General features: G+C 37.5%; 5 protein-coding genes across 5 annotated transcripts; 2 read left to right on the top strand and 3 right to left on the bottom strand.

Moving 5' to 3' along the window:
- The first annotated feature begins 568 nt into the window (after window positions 1–568).
- Window positions 569–2,434, top strand: LOC137730138 (transcription factor MYB30). Its single transcript, XM_068469201.2, is given in 4 exon segments — window positions 569–923; window positions 1,105–1,234; window positions 1,811–2,342; window positions 2,344–2,434. Coding segments are annotated over 4 exon segments (831 nt in total). The 5' UTR covers window positions 569–790; the 3' UTR covers window positions 2,380–2,434.
- A 10,522-nt stretch (window positions 2,435–12,956) lies between these two features.
- LOC137729113 (pre-mRNA-splicing factor SLU7-A) lies at window positions 12,957–16,632 on the top strand. Its single transcript, XM_068467943.2, has 8 exons — window positions 12,957–13,144; window positions 13,659–13,822; window positions 13,922–14,034; window positions 14,340–14,765; window positions 14,921–15,356; window positions 15,508–15,724; window positions 15,866–15,969; window positions 16,082–16,632. The coding sequence occupies exons 1-8, from the start codon at window positions 13,129–13,131 to the stop codon at window positions 16,226–16,228; spliced, it is 1,623 nt and encodes a 540-aa protein (XP_068324044.2). The 5' UTR covers window positions 12,957–13,128; the 3' UTR covers window positions 16,229–16,632.
- Window positions 16,633–17,694: 1,062 nt separating this feature from the next.
- Window positions 17,695–18,433, bottom strand: LOC137727478 (uncharacterized). The gene has a single exon (XM_068466333.2). It carries the CDS (start codon window positions 18,338–18,340, stop codon window positions 17,789–17,791), a length of 552 nt encoding a protein of 183 aa, XP_068322434.2. The 5' UTR covers window positions 18,341–18,433; the 3' UTR covers window positions 17,695–17,788.
- Window positions 18,434–20,408: 1,975 nt separating this feature from the next.
- Window positions 20,409–24,579, bottom strand: LOC137729268 (mitochondrial import inner membrane translocase subunit TIM44-2). Its single transcript, XM_068468140.2, has 14 exons — window positions 24,273–24,579; window positions 24,060–24,166; window positions 23,627–23,710; window positions 23,426–23,501; window positions 23,182–23,226; window positions 22,652–23,080; window positions 22,483–22,551; window positions 22,173–22,237; window positions 21,895–21,963; window positions 21,721–21,793; window positions 21,442–21,546; window positions 21,033–21,104; window positions 20,887–20,949; window positions 20,409–20,734 (listed from the first exon to the last, which is right to left on the bottom strand). The coding sequence occupies exons 1-14, from the start codon at window positions 24,348–24,350 to the stop codon at window positions 20,603–20,605; spliced, it is 1,467 nt and encodes a 488-aa protein (XP_068324241.2). The 5' UTR covers window positions 24,351–24,579; the 3' UTR covers window positions 20,409–20,602.
- A 716-nt stretch (window positions 24,580–25,295) lies between these two features.
- On the bottom strand, window positions 25,296–26,912 carry LOC137730126 (uncharacterized). Its single transcript, XM_068469189.2, has 2 exons — window positions 26,641–26,912; window positions 25,296–25,824 (listed from the first exon to the last, which is right to left on the bottom strand). Exons 1-2 carry the CDS (start codon window positions 26,778–26,780, stop codon window positions 25,503–25,505), a joined length of 462 nt encoding a protein of 153 aa, XP_068325290.2. The 5' UTR covers window positions 26,781–26,912; the 3' UTR covers window positions 25,296–25,502.
- Between the last annotated feature and the right edge of the window lie 262 nt (window positions 26,913–27,174).

Below are 27,174 nucleotides of genomic sequence, written 5' to 3'. Positions count from 1 at the left end.
GAGGTGAGAGGGTGGGGTAGTAAGCTCTCATTGGGATGGGATCCATTGCTTTGCAACTTGGTGAAACTAATTTTTCAACCTATTATATACCATGACATGTGTGTATATATAATATTTATTTATTTATTATTAATAAACGATTCGGTTTGGTTCTGGCCGGTTCTTGTTCATTCGAAATCGAAACCGGAACCGGTTTGAACGGTCTGGTTCAATTTTTGACTCAAAGTTGACTTTTCTGGTCAACACGGTTCTTTTTGGTTTATTTTCATACGATTTGATGCGGTTTTGTGGTTTTTATGCCCACCCCTATGTGAGATGCTTTAGATGCTTAGTTACTGTGCAAATGTTAAAAAAAAAATGGTGTTGAATATTCAAGAGCAAATATGAGAGAAGCATGTATAAATCCCCACGTTTTAGTTAGACTAATAAAAAACAAAAAGTCATATACGCCACTGCACCCCACAAATACATGAGAGAAAAAGAGATTTCAAATTATGCATGTCTGTACTTTGGACTATTTCGTACAAGGCCAAAGCTAGCCAGCACGCACATGCATGTATATAAATAGACTTGGGAGTCTTCACAATCTTAGACCTTGCCATTGTTTATAAGTTTAAGCAGCAGCCTAAGCAGAAGGAGAAGGAGAAGAAGAAGCAGCTCAAAGTAACACTCTTACGATATCGCCTCAGCCTCGGACCTAGGCCAAGTGATTGGTTTCGTGAGTGTGCCACTAATTTAGGCCCGAACAGAGAGTTTTTAATCACTTTCTGATCAAATTCGAAAGAGAAAAATGGTTAGAGCTCCTTGCTGCCAGAAGATGGGGTTGAAGAAAGGGCCTTGGACTGCAGAAGAAGATCACATACTTGTCACTTACATTCAGCAGCATGGCCATGGAAACTGGAGAGCTCTCCCAAAACTAGCTGGTAATTACTGATTAGACCTTGCTTTATCAACTGCTAATCTACTAATGCAAACAAAAAAATGGCTTCTTGGGTTCTTCCAAATTAAGTTCTTAAAGGACATTTTGGAGAAGAATTACACACACACACTAGAAACTTGAAAGTTTTGAGCTTTTAATTGACCTTGAGTGTTTCTTTTTTCTAGGTTTGTTACGGTGTGGAAAGAGTTGTAGACTCAGATGGACAAACTACTTGAGGCCAGATATCAAAAGAGGGAATTTTAGCAGGGAAGAAGAAGACGCCATCATCAACTTACATCAAATGTTAGGAAATAGGTATGTAGTACGTAGTTCCATTTCCTCTTCGATTTTTCTGCAAATTTGAACTGCAGGTTAACGTAGTACTAACAGTTAGATCTATAATTTCATCATTCTCCGCTAGAGTAAAAGACCATATTAAATTATTGAGACGTATTCATTTTCCAAGTATTGCATGTTTACGCAATTATAATTGTTAGGTCGATAAGTTCACCTTTCTCGTGAATTATAAATCATTAAAACGTGTTTGTATTGAATACGAATTCATACTATCGACAAACTCTTTTTTTTCTCTTAATTTCTAAATGGAAGATCACATCATGCCAATGAAGAGCATTGATGCATGTGGGGACTAGATGACAATCTAGCTAGTCGACTAGTGAAACATGTGGGGACTGAAAAAAGATTCCTTACATAACTTTTTCATGCACTACCTAAAACCCAAGAAATAAAAATGAAAAACACGATTTTCAAGCATTTAAAGTACTACGCAACATTTTTTGCACTCTTGCGTAGTGCTCACAATGATTCATGTGACACAACAGAACAGATTTGATATCCCTAAATCTGATTTCCTTATTGTTTTTTTCTCAGATGGTCACAAATCGCAGCGAGATTGCCTGGTCGCACAGACAATGAAATAAAAAATGTATGGCACACCCATTTAAAAAAAAGACTAAAATCGAACCAAACCGAACCAGATTCTAGGGCACATTTCTACTCTAGAAAAACGGAGCAAGAGCTAGAGCCCATTGATGATTCTTCACATTGTGCAAAATCTGATAGCTTGGATTGTGTGCCTGTTTCGCCGGCTCGATGTACTTCAAGTAACACGTCATTTGTCACGACCAACGAGGACAACAACAACAACATTAGTAACAATGTATGCGTGACATTTGATGATTACCAAGCAAATTTACCAGAACCGGATGATAGTTTTTGGTCGGAAGTTTTGTCAACTGAGTATTATGAAGAGACGGTGAATGAGTTTCAGGCATTTGGTGGTGACCCACAAGTGAATATGGGGCCTACTGATGGTGGTTTTAGTTTAGACATGTACAATGACAACAACATGGACTTTTGGTTTAATATATTCTCAGGAGCCGAGGAAATTCCAGAATTGTTAGGAATTTGATATGTCAATAAGGAAGGCTGTTTTATAATTTTGTTTATGAAATTATGAGTTGGGAAATAGAATTTTGTGTTGATGCTGTCCAATTCTTTGACCTTTTGAGATGAGGCCCCATCGTATTCATGGCGGCAAAAAATTATATATAATTCTTGTTCAATTTTGCCGGAATGATTTGTCAATTTTGCCGGAATGAATTTACTTGGACAATTCAGATTAGTATTTGATTGGTAACGCGATCATTTGTTAATTTACAGCATAAATGAATTTCAGATTGGATGAGGATTTATGGTCAACCATCTGAATCTCACATCGGATCATTAAGAGATTTAGTGTCTGATTATAAGAAGTTATGTTATTCTTCATACTGTTAATTCATTTTAGGAATTGGATCCGCTCCGAACTTTAGTGTCCGGAGCCTAAAGATCAATTCATCTGGGCCGTTGATTAGTGTGTAAAAAAAATCAGAGTCATTGGTTTTGTGTGGTGGGCCAGGAAAATGAGTTAATAGGGACCGTTGGATTCAATTTGTGCGGCTCAAATGAATTGATCCTTAGGCTCTGGACACTAAGGTCTCAAGCAGATCCAATTCCTTTATTCTATACTATAAAGTGAAATGTCGATTCCTTCCTGATATCAGAGTCATATTCACTTATGTTGCCCAATATGTGTGCATGCACGGTTCATCCATGTTAGCCCAACGAGATACGTGCTCCTACATCCAGTGTTGAAGCCACGTGAGAACGAGGAGTGGCGGCCGCCACTCCCCTTTGCGGAAAACACCACTGGAGAGTTGGGTTCAGCCCTTCCCCTCGCCGAAAAACTGACTGGTGCAGCCCCTCTGTTTCCAGTGTTCTATTTCTGCTGCGTGCAGCTGCTGCAAATTTGAATTTTTTTTTTTTTAAAAAAAAAACATCCAGGCCAAAACGACGTTGTTTTGGTCCTGGTAAAAAAAATTAAAAATTTTAAAATAAAACGATGTCGTTTTGGGTGTTTGAATAATATATATATATATATATATATATATATATATCTATATGGGGGATCGTGTGTCCCCTTCCCTCAGTCCCTTCAGACCCGTGCCCCCTTTATTGTTTCAACCTTCCCATTCACCAATCAGAGAGAGAGAGCAGCTTTGCCCCCTAAATCCAAGCAGCCAACACCCAACAGAACGGAAAAGTTAGGAAGGTTGATTCCCGTTGGCTTTTTGCAGCCATCACCAACCACTCTTCAGCCACTGAAGTATGAGCCACTAGTTTCCAGCCTTCAATCAAAGGTAAATTTTTTATTTCCTAAATTTATAATCCCTAACCCTAATTAATTATTTAATACGAATTTTGTTTAATTAGTATAGAATCATATGGTAATGCACTAATATGGTTATTGGTTATTGATTATTGATTTGATTCTATGATATCGTGTGGACCTCTATTTTCAAGTCCTTAATATGCAACTAAAGGAATTGAATGAGCGCTTCAATGAGGTAAACACCGAGTTGCTTCTTTGTATGGCATGTTTGAGTCCGGTGAATAATTTTGCATCTTTTGACAAAGCAAAAATTGTTCGTTTAGCCCAACTTTATCCTCAAGATTTTGATCGTATGGACCTCATTAATCTTCCAATTCAACTTGACAATTACATTCATGATATGAAGATGCATACTGAGTTTTCATCATTGAGAGGAATTAGTGATCTTGCAAAAGAGTTAGTGATGACCGGGAGGTGTGAAAGCTATATGTTAGTGTATAAGCTTTTTACATTGACTTTGGTGTTACCGGTTGCAATGGCTTCGGTGGAGAGAGCTTTTTCTGCTATGAAGATTGTGAAAACACCATTGCGTAACAAAATGAGAGATCAATGGTTGAGTGATAGCATGGTTGTTTACATTGAGAGAGATGTATTTGCTTTTATTGATAATGAGCCTATTATGCGACGTTTTCATGACATGAAACATCGCCGGCAACAATTGTAATTTGTTTGAATTGATTAATTATGGAAGACATTACTATATAAAAAGATTTAATTGTTGCCATTTTTCTTTAACTTTGCACTCTTTTAAGTTCGCCCCTTCTCCCGAGAAATCCTGACTTCGTCACTGCCTACATCCTAATATGTGTTGTCTACATATTAAACTTAAATGACCTCATACGTGAGAAAACGTGTGAATAGTATAAAACCCACATCAAAAAATATAAGAGACCCAATATGTTTTTATAAGAAGTTGAGTTGCTCTCTATATCATCATTTGAGTTTTTGATTTTCTGATATATGAGATGCGCTATATCTCATACCCATGAATCGATAGTTACTGGAAACAAGGAAAAGAAACTACTTACCTAAATGTATCGAGTCTTATGCAAGAATAGATCATAGCACATAATAAAGTTTTGCACTTAATTAGGGCATTTTAAATTATGCAATGAGGAAATTTCCGTGGAAATTTGCCAGGCTAAATCATGTCGTACATGTTGTAATCATCTTTTGTTATCAAATATCTAACCTGTTTACTGATCAAACCGTGAACATGATTTTCTTGATACATGTTAAACATTCAATAAATCATACTATGTAGATCTGCAGTAATGTTCCTTTTTCTTTTTCTTTTTTTAAGCAACGGCATGATTTTTCATAGACAAAAATAACCAATACAGAGTAAGCCGGCAGAGTAATGCCACCATTAGTTACATTCAGACGAGATTGAACTTTAAATGAAGTCTGGGGGCTCCTCAAACGAGGAGCAAGTAACCAAATCCATACGGAGAGCATGGCGAGCAAGGCGATGTGCAATACTATTTCCTTGACAAGGGTGTGGGAAATAGAAACTCCAGTGATGTTGAGGAGGAGCAGCCTTGGAATCCTCCACGATATGTCAAACTACAGTAATGTTCCTCCTTTATCAGATGATACGTATACATATTTCCAACTCTCACAAAAACAAAAAAATTGACCAAATCTCCAACTCATTCCGCATATTTCATCCATGGAGTGCATCTTCACACTTATATTGATTATTGCTAGATTAGTTATTCAGTTAATTGATCCCCAAGACACAAATTTAAAATTTTAAAATAATTTAACAGCTATTAGCTCACCTTACTTGTATTATGTGATACAAAAATGCCGCTCCAATACTTGATACTAAGAAAAATCTCTCCACTTTAAAAGATGAAGAAAAGTATTCCCATCAATTACCAAGGCCAAATGTACGTTTCTCATGTTATAATAATCATACTCTCTCTCTCTCTCTCTCTCTCTCTCTCTCTCTCTCTCTCTCTCTCTCTCTCTCTCTCTCTCAGCATAGCTCTGCTTAAGAGCATGATTAGTACGTTTCTCATGTTATAATAATCATACTCTCTCTCTCTCTCTCTCTCTCTCTCTCTCTCTCTCTCTCTCTCTCTCTCTCTCTCTCTCTCTCTCTCAGCATAGCTCTGCTTAAGAGCATGATTATCAAAAGAATAATGTTAGCGAGACTAAATTTGCAAATTAAATGATGTGTCACCAATAGAAATGAGCACGTTTATCAACGCTTAAGCAATAAACCAATCATCAGCTTCAGCAATAAACCAATCATCAGCTCTGCTTAAGAGCATGATTATTTATCAAAAGAGTAATGCTGGGGAGATTAAATTTGCAAATTAAATGATGTGTCACTAAGAGAAATGAGCACATTTATCAACGCTTAAGCAATAAACCAATCATCAGTTCCGCTTAAGAGCATGATTATCAACAGAGTAATGTTAGGAAAACTAAATTTGCAAATTAAATGATGTGTCACCAATAGAAATGAGCACGTTTATCAACGCTTAAGCAATAAACCAATCAACTTTCATTTTCTTTAGTTTTCAAAATTTAGTTTACAAATTGAGTCTCTCTAATATTGTCCTTACCAAAAAGTAAATTTTTACATGAAATTTGGAGTTTATCTGCAAACCAACTTGTATGATGACGTGTAAAATCTCAACTTGAATATCTAATGCTTAGAAAAATCTGTCCACTTTAAAGTTGAGCAAAAGTATTCCCATGAATTAATTAGGCCAAATGTATCTTTTCATGTTATAAAAATCATATATGACTCTCTCCCTCTCTCTGAATATGAACAGGGTTTTTATTGTGATTGGAACACGATGTAATATATCACGTGTCATTATACAAATGACAAGATATATGTGTTAAAAAGTTAATAACATAAAACATAAAATTTTCTATCACTTATATAAAAATACGTGATGTACCACCTATGTTCCAATCATAATTAAAATTTTCGCTGGGCTTCACTTAAGAACATGATTACCAAATAGTATATTTTCACATGAAATTTAGAGTTATTGCCTTACCTGTTGTATTATCCTTCCTTTGCAGGCGTGCATGAACTAGGAACAGAAAAAAACAAATATCCGGCGAACACGTGCGCTTTGCGTAGACGAGAAAAAAACAGTTTTTTGTGCATATAATAGTCAAGTCTAACATGAGCATAGAGCAATATTTAATGGGTTGTGATATCCACACATCTCATTTCACTTCTTATACATCCTTTTAATTTTCAATCGTCGGATCGGATGAACTAAAGAAGATCAATGGACAGAAATTATCAAGAGGTGTGTGAGAAGTAAAATAGGATGTGTGAATATCACACTCCTATTTAATCCAGAATTTTCTCTCTCTTTTTTTTTTCTCTGGACAAAATATTAATCCCAAATAATCCCCAAAGGATTTGTATGCAAGTTTGCCACCCTCTCAAGTCATGAACTACTACTAACTTTGAACATTTCTATTCCACTTGAAAAGTATACTGACTCTAATACTAGTCATCTAAAACCATTTCCAACCGATGAGTCCAAAGGACCGAAAATAATTTGAAAACCATCTTCAACCGAAGGCTAAACCAAAGGGCTCATGGGCCCAATTGGACAAAAAAATGGCCAAAGGGCCAACCGGGCGGGGCCACTTGCTAACGTCATATTTGATTTTTTTTTTTTACATTAAATAACATTAAACAACATTAAACAATATTAAACAACATTAAGTAACATTAAACAACATAAAAAAAATTTGACAATGTGAAACTTAAACAACATTTTTAAAAACATTTAACAACATGAAAATTATTAACAATCCATAACATAAAATTATTGAGGTAATTTAATTTAAGTAATCATAATAATTCAATTAAAATAATAAATTATGTTTGGCCCTCGATTGGATATGGTTTTTTGTGACAATGCTACGTTTGGCCTAACCCTTGGTTGGAGACTGTAAAAAATATGTGTCACATCCCAGCCCGGGCAAGACTACTTCCCGAGCCTGACTCCACCGAAGCACGATATTGTCCGCTTTGAGCTCCCAACACACCTTCACGGTTTTGTTTCTAGGAACTCACACGAGAACTTCCCAGTGGGTCACCCATCATGGGAGTGCTCTCGTGCGCTACTCGCTTAACTTCGAAGTTCCAACGGAACCCGAAGCCAATGAGCTCCCAAAAGGCCTCGTGCTAGGTAGAGATAGAAATATACATATAAGGATCATTCCCCTGGGTGATGTGAGATGTCACAATCCACCCCTCTTAAGGGCCCGACGTCCTCGTCGGCACACCACGACCAGGGTTAGGCTCTAATACCAAATTGTTACATCCCGGCCGGGGCAGAACCACTTCCCGAGCCCGACTCCACCGTAGCACGATATTATCTGCTTTGGGCCCCCAGCACACCCTCACGGTTTTATTTCTGGGAACTCACACGAGAACTTTCCAACGGGTCACCCATCATGGGAGTGCTCTCGTGCGCTACTCGCTTAACTTCGGAATTCCAACGGAACCCGAAGCTAGTGAGCTCCCAAAAGGCCTCGTGCTAGGTAGAGATGGAAATATACATATAAGGATCACTCTCCTGGGCAATGTGGGATGTCACAATATGGCCATGCACTGTTCATTAAAATATTAGTTTCTTGGAGGATCAGATGGTTAAAATGAGCCATCTAGCCCTCATTCAATTGGAGATGATCTAACACAACTGAGCTTTGAAATGCTCAAGCTTGGTTAAGGGGACCGTATTAAGGGAGAACACACAATGGCCACCCAATATGTGTCCTGAGTTTTGAACATAAAATTTTAGGATGATCTCGTCCTTAGTTGTCGAATTTATAGGAGGTTTTGATCCAATAAGTCAATTTAATTTGATGATAAAATGAGGAATATGATGGATGGAAACATCAGGACCTAAATTTTGGGCAAACAAAGTCACATGCTAAAGCTTTGTTGTTATTGGTTTTTATTTTTTATTTTTATTTTTTGTGTATTTCACTTGAGGTATAATTGTATTTCGATATTAGGATTAAATATATAGTTCAACATTTTAGGATTCGTTTGGATGTGCTTTTAAAATAACTAAAAACACTTTTAGAGAAAATGTTTTTGGGTTCCAAAATCACTTAAAGTGCTTTCTGCAAGCAGCACCAATTTTATACTTCTTCTAGGAAGCACTTTAAGATTTTTTTTTTTTTTTTTTTTCAGGATTTACTTGCATTTTTACTAAGGATTGGTTCTAAATACATTTTTACTAAAAATGTTTTCAGTCATTTTAAAATCATATCCAAACGAGCTCTTATTCAAAGGAAGAGGCAAACGAAACATTAACTTTTAGCAAGTATTATTGACCTATAAAAATAAAGAGTGCTGATAAACCCACCCCATTATCTTATTTTTCCATCCACATTTTAATATAAATTTTAATGTCAATTTTACCCTCTTGTAAGATGACATATAAGGACCAAAACAAAAATGTGATGCAGATTGCCAATTTCCTTATGCTCACTACACATTGCCGGATTGCCCATTTCCTTATGCCCGGTCACCATCTCTATAATAGAAAAAAAAATTCTTATCTCTTTCAATTTAATTATTGTGCATTTCTGGAACGAAATCCCATCTCTTGTAAACAAGTATTTCTACTTCCATTTTTTCTTTCTCCAAAATCCTAATTCCAAGGATCTAATCAAATACGAACCAACCGATCATATATCACCATCATTGCTTCATAACATCCATGGCTTTAAACTCTCTGTCCTTCCAACCCTTTCTTTGGTTCTAATCTCAACCTAAACCTCACCTCCCTTCTCTCTCATTTCCCTTCTTTCTAAAACTTTAAATACATAACCCACCCATTGAATTCCATTGCAATCTGCAATACTTGAAATTCATAGGAAAAAGTATAATATCTAGACTATGCAAGGAACAAGAAGATGGGTGGTGAGGCAATTTTGCTGTCATGGTGGCATTCCGACGGTTGGGGGACCTGGGTTGGGTGTTGGGAGTTGGTGCGGCACTCCAGCGGAGTAGGGGTGTCGAGGGTTGAAATCACATTAGGGTATTTTAGGAATGATGGTGGGTGACAAAAGAGTGTTTTCTTCTTTTAACAGTTTTGGTGGGTGAAAAAATAAAATGGGATGGGAAAATAAGACAATAGGGTGGGCGTGGTACCACTCAAAATAAAATATTCATTGACATATGACGAAACTTAAAACCCGTAAACAAATTTCCTATTCTCTATCTAATTCACTTTTTTATTTCAAACAAATGATGTTATGTACACTAAAGGAGATGGGTGAGCTTAGTCTCACAATGATTAACTATAATATGGTTCAAATTCGCCTTTGGCGAGAACCGAACCTGAAACTTCTCATGTACAAGTAAAAAGAAATATCACTAAACTGTAGTACTAAGTGACCTCTCTTTAATTCAGTTGGATTTAACACACACACACACATACAAAAACAAAAACCAAAACAAAAAAAAAAAAAAAAAAAAAAAAAATTACTTGGACTAGCTGTGAGAAAATGAAAGCCCAGTTGTTAGTCCTCTTAGGGGGCGTTTGTTGCGCCGGACTATCTCGGACTGGATTAGCTTCAAGGACTAAGCTGGACTGGCTTAGACTAGACTAAACTTGACTAACTTAGTGAAGCGTTTGGTGCAGTATTGGACTAAGAAGCTGGATAATAACAAATTCTAATATTATATTATTTAATATATAAATTATTAATATTTTATTATGATCTTATCTTTTTCTTCATCTTTTCCTACCATTTCTGTCCCACTCTTTTCCTCTTCTCTCATCGTCCCACCCTCTCCCTCTTTTTTTCCTCTTAGACCTCTCAATTCATGTATCTTTCTCATTCCTGGTCAAACTCTTTATTGATTCCAGTCTCTATTTCTCTGTCCTCCCTCCCTCTCTAGTTGTGCGTTGTTCGAATGGAACCTCACGGCTCCAATTTTCCCGACGAGTTGCAGGTTTCCTGATGTGTTTTTCGGCCAACCCTCGTTAAATTGGATGAAGTTAGCACCGCCAAAAAATTCATCACCATTCCTAGACCGAGATCTTAGCTTTGAATGCTCGAATCTGTCATGGATTTGAAGAAGCCCAAACAGGCCGAGACTTCCAGGCCATTTTCTGGCCACATTCGACCACATTTTGGCTTCGATTCAGGTAAAATCGTAATCTTGTCACTCCCAGCTTCAATTTGGTATATTTTATATGAAAGTTGGTTGTGAAATGGATCTGAAAGAGAGTTAGAAAGTTAATGATTGATCTAGGTGATCGGAGATGACGAGGAGTTTGTCGGGAGTGATCGTTGAGCATGACGAGGACGAGAAAGAGAGGATAGTCTTAGCTAGTCCCATGGTTATTGGGGGGTCTCGCTAAGACCTCTTAGTGAAGGGTTTTGTCCATGCTAGTCCCCTTTAGTCTCATTGATGTTAGTCCCAGCATGGAACAAACACAGTCTTGGACTAATAGCTAGTCCAGTCCAGTCCAGTCCAACTTAGTGAGGGCAAACAAACGCCCCCTTAAGTTTTAAGAAATCCTCCTTAGGAAAGTTATTGGCATCAATATAATTAATCAAATGAGCACTAAACACCAAAGGGTGTTTTCAAAACTTACACCATCACCTGTCTTAATTCTCTATTTCATACTTTTGCGTAACAAATCAGTTTCATACAAAATTATTTGTAAGTGTAGGATCAGTCAAACCTCATGTAGTTTAGTATTCAAAATAGAACTCCCTTACAAGTATTTTGCCTCGTACATTTTTGCACAAAGACATGTATCCTTAACATGAATTCTCCATCCAACTTTAACCAATAAAGCTTGATTTATCTCTGTTGTTTCTTCAATCACACACCTCCACCGCACATAGGTCTTAATAAACAATAAAATCATATATGCCATCACTACCTCATCGCTCCACCACTACCACAACATTCTCCACTGTCTCACCATCCACCACCACAGCCAACATCTTTGACACCACCACCATTGCAACCACTGCCATATCCTCTATTGTCATCACTCTCACCACCATGTCCACCACTAATGTCTCACCATCGCTACAACCCAAATCATTGCCGCCATGTCACCATGACCATCACCACCTGCACCTCCGCCGCCACTACTGCTACCACCACCACCACCATATTATCCACCTCATCACCCCTGTCACCATGGTCATCACCACCTCCACCATCGCACTGTTGCCACTACACCACCTCCACTATCTCCACCCATTACCCTCAGTACTACCAACACTCCAACCATCATTGCTATCAACACCATCTCTACCCACCACCACCATCTCCACTACCATTACTACCAAACATGAACTTATACTAATTTTTTGAACATGTTACATATTGATACCAGACTCGCGCGTTTTCAATGTTTGATCATTCTCAATAATCATTCTCATATTAAACGACCAAACTCATTTTCAAATCATAAAAATGCAAAATCATATTTGTTTTCGTTTCACAAAACAGTTCTTCAAAAATCATTTTACGAAATATTACCGAACGGGCCCTTATTTTTAGTGTGTTCTCGGTTTTCACTTTTTTATATTATGTGCGACTTGGAAAACGAAAGTTTTCTTGGGGGTAAAATTGCAAATTTAAGATGGCGATGGGACGAAGTGTTTGTACCATTTTCGGTCAATTTTTCGGAGTTAAGATAGCTTGGTAGAATGCAACAAGAGGCTGATTCGAAGGTCCCAGCGATTTGTCTGAGTCACGTCCTGCAACAAGAGTCAAGCGACTTTGGGTGAGTTGAAGGGTCTCATCTTTCAGATTTCGAGACCGGAGTGCGATGTATGTTTTGTGACATACAAGCTGAAAATTGTAATATGAAATTAAACATGTTTTTAATTTTCAAAAACAAGTGAAAACTAAAAGCTAAATGTTTATCGAACGCTCTCTAAACTACTCTAATATACAAGAAGTGGGGATCAAATTGGGTGTAGGAACATATGCACACTATTCTTACTAACTCCCCTACATATCCCCATGAGATCATTTGAATGTTTTTTTTTTTTTTTTTTTAAATTGCTTGTAGCTCAATTGGTTAAAGCATTTGCTCTTGCACTCGAGATCTCACTCTCCATAATTTAGATGAGTTTAACGTAAATGATCATACTGTTTGTCAAAAAAATTCTATAGCAAAATCTAGGATAGAAGGAAACCTCGTACCTAGACTTTGGGCCCAAAAGAAAGGCCCAATCTGTAAACCCTGTTTGGGTAAATTTGGGCCGAGATCAGCAGGAAAACTAAAGCCCTGCTGCCTTATGGTTTGCTAAGAAGGTGAAACGTTGCCGTTTTGGCGGGAAGGAACATAACCGCAAACACCTCCCCCAAAATCTGACCTCTCAATTCAATTTTTCCGGTTGGGGCTAGGGTTTTGATTCTTCATCTTCGACGGTACAAATTCGAATCAATTTTTTTGACGTTTGAGCTTCCAGACCAGCGAACATGGCGACTGCTTCAGGTTCGTTCATCTTCTCCATTGTTTGTCCCCAATCTATCGTCAATTTTACACTTTTTTACTTCAAATTTAATCCATTGTTTGAATGTGACATTCTTTGGTGCTGTTTTTGTTGAAATTGATCGGTTTAAGATTTACGAATCGTATCATTACGTAATTTCAATCGGCGATTTAGGGTTTTGAGCTCGGTTGGTCCAAATTAGATTCGTATATAGATACCTGGGTTGGAATTACGCTGTAAAAAGTTGAAATTTATTGGGTTTTACCAGTCATCACATTCGATTCGGTTGAATATATGAATTGGTGAAACAAACATATATATTCGAAAGTAGGAATTACATGGTAGATGAATGCTGTGCTACTAAATTTTATACCTTTTTTGTGGAAGGTTGATTTTTCCAGTGTTTAAGTTACTATGGTGCTGTCTGGTTTTTGGCAAAACTGGTAGATTTCAGAGTTTTCCAGGTTCTCCTTTGCTACTCTGTATATTGATTTATCTCATGTGGTGGTCTTGTAGGGTCATTCAAATCTAGGGAAGACCATCGTAAGCAAATGGAATTGGAAGAAGCGCGTAAAGCTGGGCTTGCGCCAGCTGAACTGGACGAGGATGGAAAGGAGATTAATCCTCATATTCCCCAATATATGTCATCTGCGCCTTGGTATCTCAAACACGAGAGGCCTGTAAGTTGTTCGTTTTCTTTCTAATAAGTTAATAGTTTTCATAAACGCACCCTTGTGGTATAAGTTCTGAATATTGATACATTTTTTTCCCCAAATCAGAGCTTGAAACATCAAAGGAAATGGAAATCAGATCCAAATTACACAACATCATGGTATGACAGAGGTGCAAAGATATTCCAGGCTGATAAATATAGGAAGGGTGCATGTGAGAAGTAAGTCTCTCTCTCTCTCTCTCTCTCTCTCTCTCTCTCTCTCTCTCTCTCTCTGTTTCTTGCAAACCGAATTGTAAACAACTTCATGGATTTAAGGCCCTTACCGAACCTTTTTGGTCCATCTTGACAGGCTTAGAAATTCATAAATGTCATTCAATTTTAAATTTTCAATGCATATGTACTTGATTAATTGCACTTTGTGGTAAGTCGTGTTGGGTCTTTCCCTTACCTGTCAAAAGTAAGGCTTTCTTTCCCCTTTTATTATATCTCAAGGCCTAGAGATTAATGAATGTCTATTCTTACAGCTGTGGTGCCAGTACACACGACTCAAAGTCATGCATGGATAGGCCCAGGAAAGTGGGAGCAAAGTGGACAAACACGCACATTGCTCCTGATGAAAAGATAGAGACTTTTGAGCTTGACTATGATGGAAAACGGGACCGCTGGAATGGATATGATGCAACGAGCTATGCTTTGGTTGTTGAAAGATATGAATCAAGAGATGAAGCTCGAAAGAAATTCTTAAAGGAACAGCAACTAAAGAAGTTAGAGGAGAAAAATAATAACCCAAATGGTGAGGATAAGGTTAGTGATGTGGATGAAGATGAGGATGAGGATGAGGATGATTTGAGGGTAGATGAAGCCAAGGTTGATGAAAGCAAACAAATGGACTTTGCAAAGGTTGAGAAGCGTGTACGTACAACTGGTGGTGGAAGCACAGGAACTGTCAGGTAAGGGTTTTAAACCGTTTTTTTTTTAATTTTCATCTTGTCTTGAAGGGGCGTTATTGTCTCAATACCCATTTTTTATTTTTTTTTAATTTGTTTTTTTCACTTGTGCGTTGGTCTCTATATATGAGTCCTTACTGAGATCTTTTTGTTTTCAGGAATTTGCGTATTCGTGAGGATACTGCAAAATATCTCTTAAACCTTGATGTCAACTCTGCACATTATGACCCCAAAACCCGATCCATGCGTGAAGATCCTCTTCCAGATGCTGATCCGAATGAGAAGTTTTACGGGGGTGATAATCGATATAGAAATAGTGGTCAAGCCAGGGAGTTCAAGGAGCTCAATATCCATGCTTGGGAAGCATTTGAGAAGGGACAAGATATCCACATGCAAGCGGCGCCATCCCAAGCTGAGTTGCTGTATAAGAATTATCAGGTGATCAAGGATAATTTGAAGTCAAAAACAAAGGACACTGTTCTGGAGAAGTATGGCAATGCAGCTAATGAAGAAGAATTTCCTAGGGAGCTTCTACTGGGACAAAGTGAAAGAGAAGTTGAATATGATCGCGCTGGGAGAATCATAAAGGGCCAGGTAAACTATTTGCATCTACCATTTCTCTTCGTCTTTTTATTTCAGAACTCAAAACTTTTTATTTGCCTCGGTATGGAACATAAGGCCTTAATCAGCATGTCAAAGTCTCAATTATATAGACAGCTGATGATTATACTTTGCACAAATACAGGATATAGCACTTCCCAGAAGCAAGTATGAAGAAGATGTCTATGTCAATAATCACACCACTGTATGGGGTTCGTGGTGGAAGGATCATCAATGGGGCTACAGGTGTTGTAAGCAGGTTACTCGTAATAGCTATTGCACAGGCACTGCTGGAATTGAGGCTGCTGAGGCTGCAACTGATCTTATGAAGGCTAACATTGCTCGCAAAGAGGCCAATGGTGGTTAGTCTACCGTCTTTTTCCCCCTTCTTTGTTTTAGATAGATATAATCTTTTATGTAAATATGTCATGCTTAAACCATTCTCCATTAGCCCTTTGATTTGGTTGTTTTATTGACATGTTGTGTTCCCAACCTGGAAACAGATATGCCTGCACCAGTGGAGGAGAAAAGACCCGCTACTTGGGGAACTGATATACCAGATGATTTGGTTTTAGATGAGAAATTACTTGCTGAAGCTCTTAAAAAGGTGAGAGTTTGTCAACTTATGCGAATTGAATTCTTGAGTTGAAAAATGACGTGTATATTGTGTTTGTTGTTTGACTAGTTAACTAAATCTCATACAATTTTGACTTCAACAGGAGGATGGAAGAAAGAGAGAAGAGAGAGATGAGAGGAAGCGTAAATACAATGTTAAATGGAATGATGATGTTACTGCAGAGGACATGGAGGCTTATAGGATGAAGAAAGTCCACCATGATGATCCAATGAAGGACTTTCTCAACTAAGTTGAGACATGGCACGTAATTCTGATGGAGCCCTTTCCTCAAAACACTTTCAAGGCTGTCAACGCGATGCACTGGCGTGGCTGTTATACCGCAGTTCTGCAAGCCTATTTCTTGAATTTGTTCAGTTGTGGCACAACACAGCTGAGTTTGACCCTCCGTCTTTAATTTCTGACCTATCGAGTGTGATTACTGTAAGCTATTACATGAGCTACCCTGTGGTTGAGCCATGAGGTTGAACGGGGCCGGAATGCCGATAAGCGGGTACCCATTTAAATTGTTGTTTACCTTATACTCGAGTGTCATGTAGAATTTACCTATTATATTGTTATTCTTGTTCTGATGCTCATCAATTAAGGCTGGTTTGGGGTGGTTCAAATTGTTTTAAAATCACCTTCTTAAGAAAATTGGAGCCTTGATTGTCTTTAGTAAATGAAAAAAAAAAGTGTTCTTTTAGCAGAAGCAGTTATACACATTCCTCTAAAATAAAAAAGACATGTTATTTTCTTATCGGAGGCATGTGAACAGTACCAATTGATGGAAACTTTGATATTGACAATCGCATACCATCTCTAACACCTCTCTTGTTTTTTTCTTTCTTGTTTTTTCTTTTTTTTGGCTAGAAGCACTTTTATCGTTATTGTTTACTAAATACTTTTTTTTTTTTTTTACAGATGTTTATTCTTACAGCACACCAGAAAGATAAAAACATGCACGCCAACTCCAAACAAGCCATTAATAAATTGTTCAAAGAAAAAATGCACTGATTTATTGTGTTAGTTCCACATTAATGTATCAACTTGGAAAAATTACATGTTTCCAACTTCAAATGATCAGGCTTTAAAAAAAAAAAAAAAAACTTAAAATGATTAGAGTTCAGTCAAGTAGGCTAGATTATTAAGTTCCAATTCCCATCATTGGTACCCAAAATTCAAATCTTATCTCCTTAGTTTAGATTAATTTAGAATAGACTATCGGTTGTATGGGAATTTATGGTGACCATTCTATATCTTCCATAGAATATTATAATAAAATTTAAAGTATTAAGTTCATTTTTTCTAGGGACAAACGATAGTTTTAGCGGGTTAATAGCTAGTTGTTCAAAGAGAGAAAAATCAGTGGGAATTGAACTTGCACATATAACGCATAGGCATAATTATTTTCCGTCATTACGATAAAATGTCATCTTCATACAAATACTAAGATTCTTGCATACAAATAAATATGTCTTTCTATATTTTTCATCACACGATTAAATTCTTGCATACAATCATATATAAACTCTGCTCTTCCACAAGCAAGATGGAAATCTATCCCTTATTTGTCTCGGCACGGCCAATAACTTCCCCCATCCAAGTCATGCTTGTGGAAAAGCTGCAAAAGCTTCATCCTGTTCTTCCTCTTCTACCCACTCGTGTTTTTTTTTTTTTTTTTTTTTTACTCATTGAAGCCAATAAATATAACAGAAATTCATGCGAAACAAATTATTTTCAGAATAATTAATCACACTTAATTTACATCATGTATATATTTCTTAATCTAATTAAACAAGAAAAGCTTATGCTACAAATGATCACGTGCCAACCTCTCCTGAACCTCCATTTCCCTTCTAAACTTGGCTATGAACTCCTCAGCTCTTTCATCAATCCCATGCATCATTGGGGAAGCAAATCCCAATGACTCCCACATATCATCCGCCGTCGCAGAACATCCTCTCTCAGCCCCACCTTCAGCACCCGCGGCGGCAGTTGTAGCTTGCTTGCACTTCGCTACCGGAGGCTCAGAACTCCTCACCAGCTCAGTCACAGCAGGCTCTTTAAAAAGCTTGTCAACGTAGACATGCGCATCACTACCACGGTTCTGAAGAAGCTGGCGGTGCTTGTAGCGACGCCCCTTGAGTTTAAAACGCACCTGGAGAAACTTGTAGGGTTTCAGTCCAACAGAAGAAAAAGCAAAAGTAGAAGCAGAAGATGAAGCGGCAGCAGTAATGGCCTTAACACGATTTTTTCCGGGTTTCGCGATGCCTTTAGGCTTGTGGAGTTTTCTCTGTAGTTTGGAGGTGAAGCTCTTCCAGGCCCTTCTGGCTGGTGGAAGCCTCAATCTCAAGCAGGACATGGATAACTAGGGTTTGCGAAGAGTGAGTGGATGATGGCTTTTTTATAAGCTGCTAGAGAGATTCTTTCAGCTTTTGGATTGTGGATTCGTTTTTGTGCAGTTTTATACTATGGGATTTGGACTAATTAAAGGTAGCTTACTTCTTACTCTACGCGTTTGACATGAAAGAAAAATCTATTGTTCTAAAAATCCTCGCCTAGCACCGTCTAAGCTCCGCCTAGGCGTTACGCGGTTAGCAATTGCTCCGATTAATACCTAGACATTTGAAAATTAACAAAGGGCGCCTAGACCTCCTGAAATGCCCGTCTAGCCAGCCCAGACCCGCCTAGGTTGTGACTCACTTAAACAGAAAATAGATAACTTTCATTTTGCATTTTATTTTTTCAATAAATTGTAAGAGACTTGTTGAATACTTAAGGGAACACACATTATATACTTGTTCTCCATGTTTTCATTATGTTTCAATAGGTCATAATATATATGGCATTCCATTTTTTAGTTTATGATGAAATCATATATATTTTAAGTATAAACAGACACTTATTTACACAAAATATAATAGATTTAATTAAATCCGCCAAATCCACCTAAGCGCCCGCCTAGACCCCACCTAACCGCCTAGGAGTTAAGCTCCAGCCCATCGTCCGACTAGCGCCTAACGTCTTTTAGAACCTTGTAAAAATCCAAGTATATGGGTAGTCTTTGGGGGGGGGGGGGGAAAGCAGTTTTGACGCTTCAACTTATCCATGTTGGACGTTGAAAAGCTTAATTACTTAAAACCCAAGATCATTCTACAAGGATTGGAATGAGCTTAGCCTAAACTTATAAGTGAACTTTATGAGTTGAATCGCAAACAATTTCAATTTATGGCACGTTTACTTATCAGGAATGAGAACTACAATTACTTGACATTGCATGCGTTACTAACTATTTGGACAATAATTTTCCGCATTCATTCTAGATTTCCTTAAGGACATATTTATGGCATACATTCACAGCATGCGCTAGCACGCACGGAATAAAAACTTTCATAAGTTCCCGATTCATTGTTTTTGGGATAATCAATTCATTATTCCAAGTAAATATACGATCAAGTTGAGTTTTTCTGTTTTCAGTTTTCTTTTATACAATGAAATTCAACTTTAAAGATTTATTTAGCCATATAAGTGCTCGAGTTTGCTTCGTAACCCCGAAGGGGAATAGATAAGTGAATGTGCTGCTAACTAGGCAGAGGAACCATCATGAAATTGGTGTATATACATGGGCCTTTCTATAGCTCGGGATAAGGGATGTGGAGATGTGATTCTTGTGTTGTTATTTTAATCCAACAATCTATTTTGGTTTAGCACCCGCTCTACAATCTCATTAAAGATCGCAAAAAAGTTATCGTAAGAAATTGGAGATGCCAAAGTCACTCATATTTATAGAGAAAAGAATGCATCAGCTTATCACCTCCACCTACCGCTGCTACTAATTTTCTAGTTTCTGATATTATTGGCAGGGCCCTTCCTAGGGTTGTTCTTGCCAAGCTTTTTTGTTTGCTTGCGGGGCTACGCCCTCCTCTTTACGATAAAAAAAAAAGAAGAAGATATTCTACTTGAGTGCATTTTTGCTCACTATCATTTCGTGTGGTATATGTTCAACATCCTATTTATCACCGTTAGATAAGTTTGAATTTTGAGTAATGAGCAAAAATACTCCCTATTCTACTTTAAAGGGTAATTTTCAACTAAACCATACTGAATCAACCATAACAATTAAATATCAAACTCGTTATTCTAATTTTTCTAGTGCTAGTGCGTCGTGAACTTTGATGGATTTCTTAAACCAACCTAGGCCTCATCTAAGTTTTATAATTATGTCCTCACATGAAATATCATTACATGATTGATGTGGATGCCTTCATGTTCCTTTTTGTTGTCTCTTCTCTCAGCTTGGGTAATTGCAATCACATAAAGCAAGTGCAGTATTACAATATATGCATCTACTTTTCTTTCTTTTCTGCAACTTGCGAAAATATTCGAATTTCCAAGGTCGCGTAGAATAAAAAGATGGCACCAAAAAAACAAAGGGGAAACAACTTCCTTCAGATAATATATAATTGTGCTTAATTACGCAACTATATTTATCTACTACAAAACTCCCTGGAAGTGAATAACAAAACCCAGGCAAGTTCGGACGCGGGAAAAACGAAACACCATTTCTATTTCGAGCAATAAAACTGCTACAACATCCATCAAGACTCGCGATTTATACAGAGAACTAAATGAGGGCTTGAACTCCGAACTGCTGCATCTCTCTAACTTTCCAAATTGGATAAATAGCACCTTCACTCAGTTCTTCTAAATCTACCTGTTGCATCGCCCATGCATAATACACCGTGTGGATTGTGTCCTGATGAATCAATAGGATTTGACAAAACTTATAAAAACTCTGATTAGCAATATAATGAAGTATCGTACATGTTTTCGTAGAGAATTGTGGTTCAAACGGGGAATAACACATTTGATATAACGTGCAGAGGGGTGTGTGTGTGTGTGTTTTACCTTGCCACCTTCTGTTACATCACCATTTCTATCTCGTACACAGTACACTTGCTGCGTTTGGAACTGTTAAATTCACCAAATATGGATGTCACTATCAACTTCTGCTAAACAAATCAAACATAGAAAACATAATCGAAAATGCCTACCATTACAATAATAATGGGAGAATGTCCCATCATTTTGGTCTCTTTTATTTCCGCCTCCGAAATATGTAGAATCTGCACCACCAGAAAATCATGAATTAGTTACGTGGCAACTAGTATATCCATGCCACATACACAGCACAAGCCCTGAAGAAGTTTCCATCACTCAGTATATGAGTAAAATTTAGGCTACAAATGACTTTGTCACCCAAATACCGGTAATTACACTGCAGCATACAAAAGCCTCTGTTCGTTAACCTAAATTCTCAAAGTAGTCTTAGACTCAAAGATCGATACTTCATGATCAAAAGTAGTAGACAAAAAGAAGCACGTGTTTTTAATTAGCATTTCTTCAGTATAGAATATTAGCATGGTAACACTAATATATTTTAGGAAGAGGCACCCTGTCTACCTTGTGATCGAAAAAGATGCCATGGCTTTTAAAACCATCATGCTCGGCTTTACACCGCTCAATCACCTCCCTACCACAATACTTCTTCAATGTCTCAAGATCCCCCTACATATCAAATGCCCTTGTTATTCCAAAAAGATGAGAAACTCTAATGGTACTCAGGCATCTTGGAATGATGATAAGTTGACAGCAAAGCATGAACAAGAAAAACAAAGATGAGAGACGAGGAGGGAGGAGTGAGAAAAAGAGATGAATAGGTAACACGGTTCCAGCACTAACCTTGATGTAAGCATTAAGCACGGGTTTAACAGCATCCTGAACTTCTGCCAAAAAGTCTGGTAAAGAGAAGGATCTACCATCCAGAGTTTACAATTAGAAAAAAGAAATTAATAGTCATCCAAATACAAAATAAGTATGACAAGAAGCAGCGGCAAACGAAAAATATGATCATACGGATCTCTGCGACGTATCTCCTTGATTGATGCGGCAGTGTCTGTTTCTTGAAAAATAGTTTCGTTTAAACTGGCAAAGGAAGAAGGGTCAATTCAGGACTCAAATATTTTACAATTGACTCCACCACTCATATATTTACAAGTAACTGTTTTAGGGAAAAACTCTCATTCTGTGGGGATAAATGGCAAAGCAAAGTCTGTTACAAAAAAGAAAAAAAGAAAAAAAGGATAATGAACAATAATGAACAAACAAGAAGTAAAGAAAGTTTAGCAGCATACTCCTGAATTTTGTGAACAATTGGGCTATCGCTTGTATCCCAATGTTCCCGTATGTCCTCAGCAATCTGCCAATTTCAACAAAGACATACAGCAACACTAAGAGATTTAGTACAAATAAAAAGGCTGTCAAACATAAGTACAACAGAAATTTACTCAGTAGATTTTTATACAAATGACAACATCCTTTGCAACGTTGTAACATTAAAAAAAGAAGCAAAACAAAAGACAGCAGAAATGTTCTACGTCCATAAACATTAAGTATAAACTAGAATTTTAACATAACAGAGACAACAATTGAATTGTAACATACCTCCTGGGTTTTGTTTGTAACTGGTTTACGTATTTCATCAAGACGCTTGAATATAGGATAACCTTGCATCTAGGTAAGAGAGTAAAAACAAAAAATCAAATAATTTATAGAGGAAAGGCAACTAGATATTACTTTGTGGTAATATTTAACGAGCGGATAAAAAGTAAACCTTCATTCTGAAAGCCTCCCACTTTTTACTCCAGCGAGATCGGGGTACAGCAACAATGTCCGTTCTTGAACTAGTTTCAACTTTTGGGGTGGAAGAAGGATCAAACTCCAGGTGCTTTCTCCTAGTTGTAGTACCACTTAACTCATCCCTTACAATGTCATATCCCTTTCTAGCCAAGTCCGTAATCTTTGCTTCCTTAACTCGAGAGAAGGCAGAGGAAATATACGAGGAAGAAACACTAGACCTAAATTTTCCAAAAAATGTTTGTTCAGTGTTACTAGACCCTGAATGCGGGTTTTTATATTCCCCAGATTGCTGATTATTATGTTCCCCAGATGAGCCCTTCGTTCCATCATCAGCAACATGCTCAGATTTAGTACCAGAAGGTCCTGAGGCCTCTTCTTTCCCAATTCCAAAAGTTCCTTTGACCTACATAGAACAACAGAGAAGTAGAAAAACAATAAAGTTCAGCAGATCAAAGCATGTACAAGTACAGATCCAAGAGACGAAAATTATAGCAGCAAGCAGACCTCCTCTGTGGCAGCTGAGATCTTCTCCTTTACATTGACAGAAACCTGCAAACATAAATTCAATGAAAAGTTGACAACATGTTTGTCAAAACAAATGCAAGTTTCTTAAAGTAATAATCAACAAAAACTTGATATACACCACAAACAACATAATGGGAGGGGGTGGATATCTTGCACAAATTCAGCACCATCGAGTACACTAGATATTGAAGCGCTAAAGATTTTAATATATTTGAAATGATACCTTCTTTGCCGTTGCTTCCGCCTCTGTCCACGCACCATCCACCTGCTTGTATAGCTGCTCACTTGTCTGCTTCGTTCTGCATTCGCCATTTCACCATCTCAGAGCCTCCACTTGGAAGTGCCCTTGACATACAAGGGTATGTCTCAGCCTATGAACTACAAATACAAATCATAGCATAAAGTGACTATATAAAACAATTACCTCACTTTCAAATCTTCTTTAACCCCTTTGAGCTCTTCCGCTTTCTCTTTCAGCTCCTTCACTGACTGTTGAAATTGAGGATTCCTGCAAGCAGGGCAATGATGGTGAGCCAGATGTCCCAGAAATTTCTTACGAGAACTCGATAAAAGTAAATGTTAACAATTGCGGTTTGAATAACAGCTTCTCTGAGTAAAAGAGCCGAAACTAAGCCGAAGGACTGCATTACCTTCCACTTTCAAATATCTGGCTCTTACTGGTTTTTAAGTTCAAGAAACAAACTTCAAATACAAAGTTCAATTTTTTGTTGGTTATAAACAGAGGAATAACAATTTTTTGGAAGTAAAACAAATTTGAGCCAACACTAAACAAGAAAAACCAATTAAAACAGCAGATATTACACGGGCAAATTAGAGAGAGAGAGAGAGAGAGGTACTTAGTAGCTTCGCCTTTGAATTGCTTCGAAAACTCATTGAAAACACTGAATCGACGATTCCCCAAATACCCATTTGCCGAAATCAATCGAACTCTCGCGCTCGAAACCTATCAAATCCCCAACCCACAAAAAAAATCATCAAAATCAACCCAAAAAGCACCGAAAGTTTCAGTCTTTGATTCATAACTTCTTCCATTAGAATTTGGAACGAACCTGCTGTTGGGAGGTCAGATGAAGAAATAGGGGTCGTCTGTAGAGGTGCAAATCTCGCACTAGCTTTCTGCCCGCCATTAAATTGCAGGCGAGTTAACAATTTTCGAGCAGAGAATAACAAACAAAAACCCAATGGCGTTTTGATTTTTTTTCTTTTGGGTTTTTTGCAATGTGGGTGTCTGAATTAGTAGAGAGACGGTGTCCCTGCGTGGGAAGGAAGATAGGGACGAACAAAGAAGGAGATGAACGTGGATGTTACACTTCCCAAACCAAACACGGCCTAGGGTTTCTGTTTCCCGGCGGATTTGGGAGATAAATAAGCCCAATACTAAAATATAGGCCCAATACTGTTGGGGTGGCCCACTACTTTCTTTTTTGTTGTAGAAATGATCTCTTAACTTTAACCAAATTGAAGTAATGGTCCCTCCACTAAAAATATGTGACTATTGGTCCCTTAACTCATCAAAACGTACAATTATAATAATTTTCGTAGCTCCATCAAAATTCCATAAAAATAGTCATGTTGGAATGATCATTGCTACAATTTTTCTCATTTCGTTTTCCATATTTGTCTCTTGATTTAGCCTCACATACGTGACACGTGACTCATTTGACTGAAGTTCTAACGGAGTTGACGAAAATGACCATAGCTGCACGTTTTGATGAGTTAAGAGACCACTGGTCATGGATTTTTAGTTGAGGGATCATTGCTTCAATTGGATTAAAATTGAAGGACTATTTCTACAATTTTCTCAATAATGATTTGTAGCACTCCGAAGATTTAACTGTGCACTACAAATTTTCGATATTTAAAAAGAAAAACAACCTTATGAGGAGTCACAATCAAAATTTTGGATTTTACTTAAGGAATAATACTTGGGTACTTGTTAGTCAGCTCTCACATTTTGATTTGACACATTGTAATGGTGGAGAGCAAATGTTTGGGAAAGTTTTGAGGGCAATGAGGAAGAGTGAAAAGAGAATTGTGGTCTGGTTATGCAGCGTAAGACGGAAGAAAATACATTCTTTCAAACCCACCATTAAGAATGAAGTATTCTACTAGTATTAAGGACCTAAGGTCCATACAAACAAAAAACATAACGTAACCAAGTTGGTTAGGGCAGCATGCTCTAACTCTACACTTGAATTCAAAGTTTCATCCCCTTAATTTAGACTAAAATAGAACATCGCTCAAATAACAAAGAGGATGACAAGGGTTGCTTGCTAATGCTAATGACATGCCTCATTGGCAATAGAGAAGTGCTGGGCTTGAAGGGCAGCTGCCTTCTTAGACACCAAAGCTTGGATCAACAAAGTCTTGACCTCCCAAGCTGTGTAAGGATACCCTTTTCTTGCATAAGAGTTCAGCAGTGCTGCACTCGCCTGCTTCAGCAGCCTAGGGTACACGTTCTCCTCGTCATTCACCGCCGTCGCTTCAAGCAACGTCAGATCGGATCTGTACCGTTCGTACGCTCTTGATCCAAACACCTTGGACACCGTCGATGTCTGTGGGACCATCTTCGGCCACGCCTCCCTCCTGCTCCCCCAGTACCTGTGCAAACAACAGATTATAACTCAGAAACTTCACCACCACTCAACAGAGGGATAAATTGAACTAATAGGCCAGTAATTTTTTTGAATTTTCACTTTTGTTCTCATAGTTTTTTTTTACTTACATTTTCATCCATTGAGTTGTAACTGTCCGTCCAATCCGTTGGACTCGGCATGGTTCCTTTCAAGTTGGAATTTTTTAAACAAAAAAAATGCATCATCCGTCTTGAGTTATAATTAAATTGTAGCTTTGGTCGCTAAATTGAGAACTTTAAAAAATTGGAAATTATTATTAGTACTCCAAAAATTTCATTTTGCGCTCCAAACTTTCTATATTATGAAAGAAAAATAGACTTATAAGTAGTGTATAATGAAAATTTTCAAGTGCTAATAATACTTTTCTAAAAAATTAGTATCTAAATTTGACAAAATGTGAAACATTGTTCCTTCACGCCAACTCTTTAAAAATTTGCTTCAAAACTAAGCACGTGAAATCTTTTGATAAAGTAAATCTAAACCAAACAGATGTATCGTTCATACACGTGCTTAGTTTTTGTCAAATTCCAGCAATAATTTTAATTAATTTCTAATTTAGAGACCAAGGCTACTATTCTCCTATTTACTATTTTTCAAATAACAAGGATTGGACTAAACCGAAAGCAAAATGAAACTGCAAGGACAAATATGTATTAAAAAATCTACAAAAACAGTGAAAATCTAGTTAACTACGGAGAGTAATTGCAATCTAATCCCCAACACATCGATCCCAACTGAAGAAAGAGAAAAGAGAGATAGGAATCCAGAGAGGTTTGCTTACTGAGGAGTGCATCTTCCTGTTGTTCTTGTGAAGAGAAATCCTGGGCGTTGGTTTCTGGCTGTTGTTGCGGGAACAGAGCAGGCAACAAGTAGCAGAAGAAGAAGAACGAGTTGACTCAGTTGAACTAAGATTTGCTTCATTTTTGGTGGTGGGTTTCTGTCTATCTTCTGTTTGGGATCTGAGTTTATATATGGAGCTTGACTTGGTTTCAAACTTGGTCTGTCTTTACCAACACTGGCAGACCGGTACTTGTTTTTCAAATACAACTGGTTCGGTTCTCAATACGGGTCGATGTGCTCATGATTTTATGTTTTATAGAGAAAATTTTAATTAGGTCTGAAACACGGATGATACATCACTTATTTTTATATAAATAGTAGAAAATTTTACTTTTAAATTATTAATTTTGTACCCACCATTTGCATAATAGCACTTAATGTATCATCTCGTATTCCGGTCATATTGAAAAATCTCGCTATTTTATGGAGATTTGGTTCAAATGTGAGGGGTGATATTGTCTTTTGGAGCACGTGC

The sequence above is a fragment of the Pyrus communis genome, chromosome 10 (assembly GCF_041283825.1).
Source record: "Pyrus communis isolate YQ-2024b chromosome 10, ASM4128382v1, whole genome shotgun sequence".
NCBI lineage: Eukaryota > Viridiplantae > Streptophyta > Magnoliopsida > Rosales > Rosaceae > Pyrus > Pyrus communis.
This window is presented reverse-complemented; position numbering and strand designations above follow the sequence as displayed.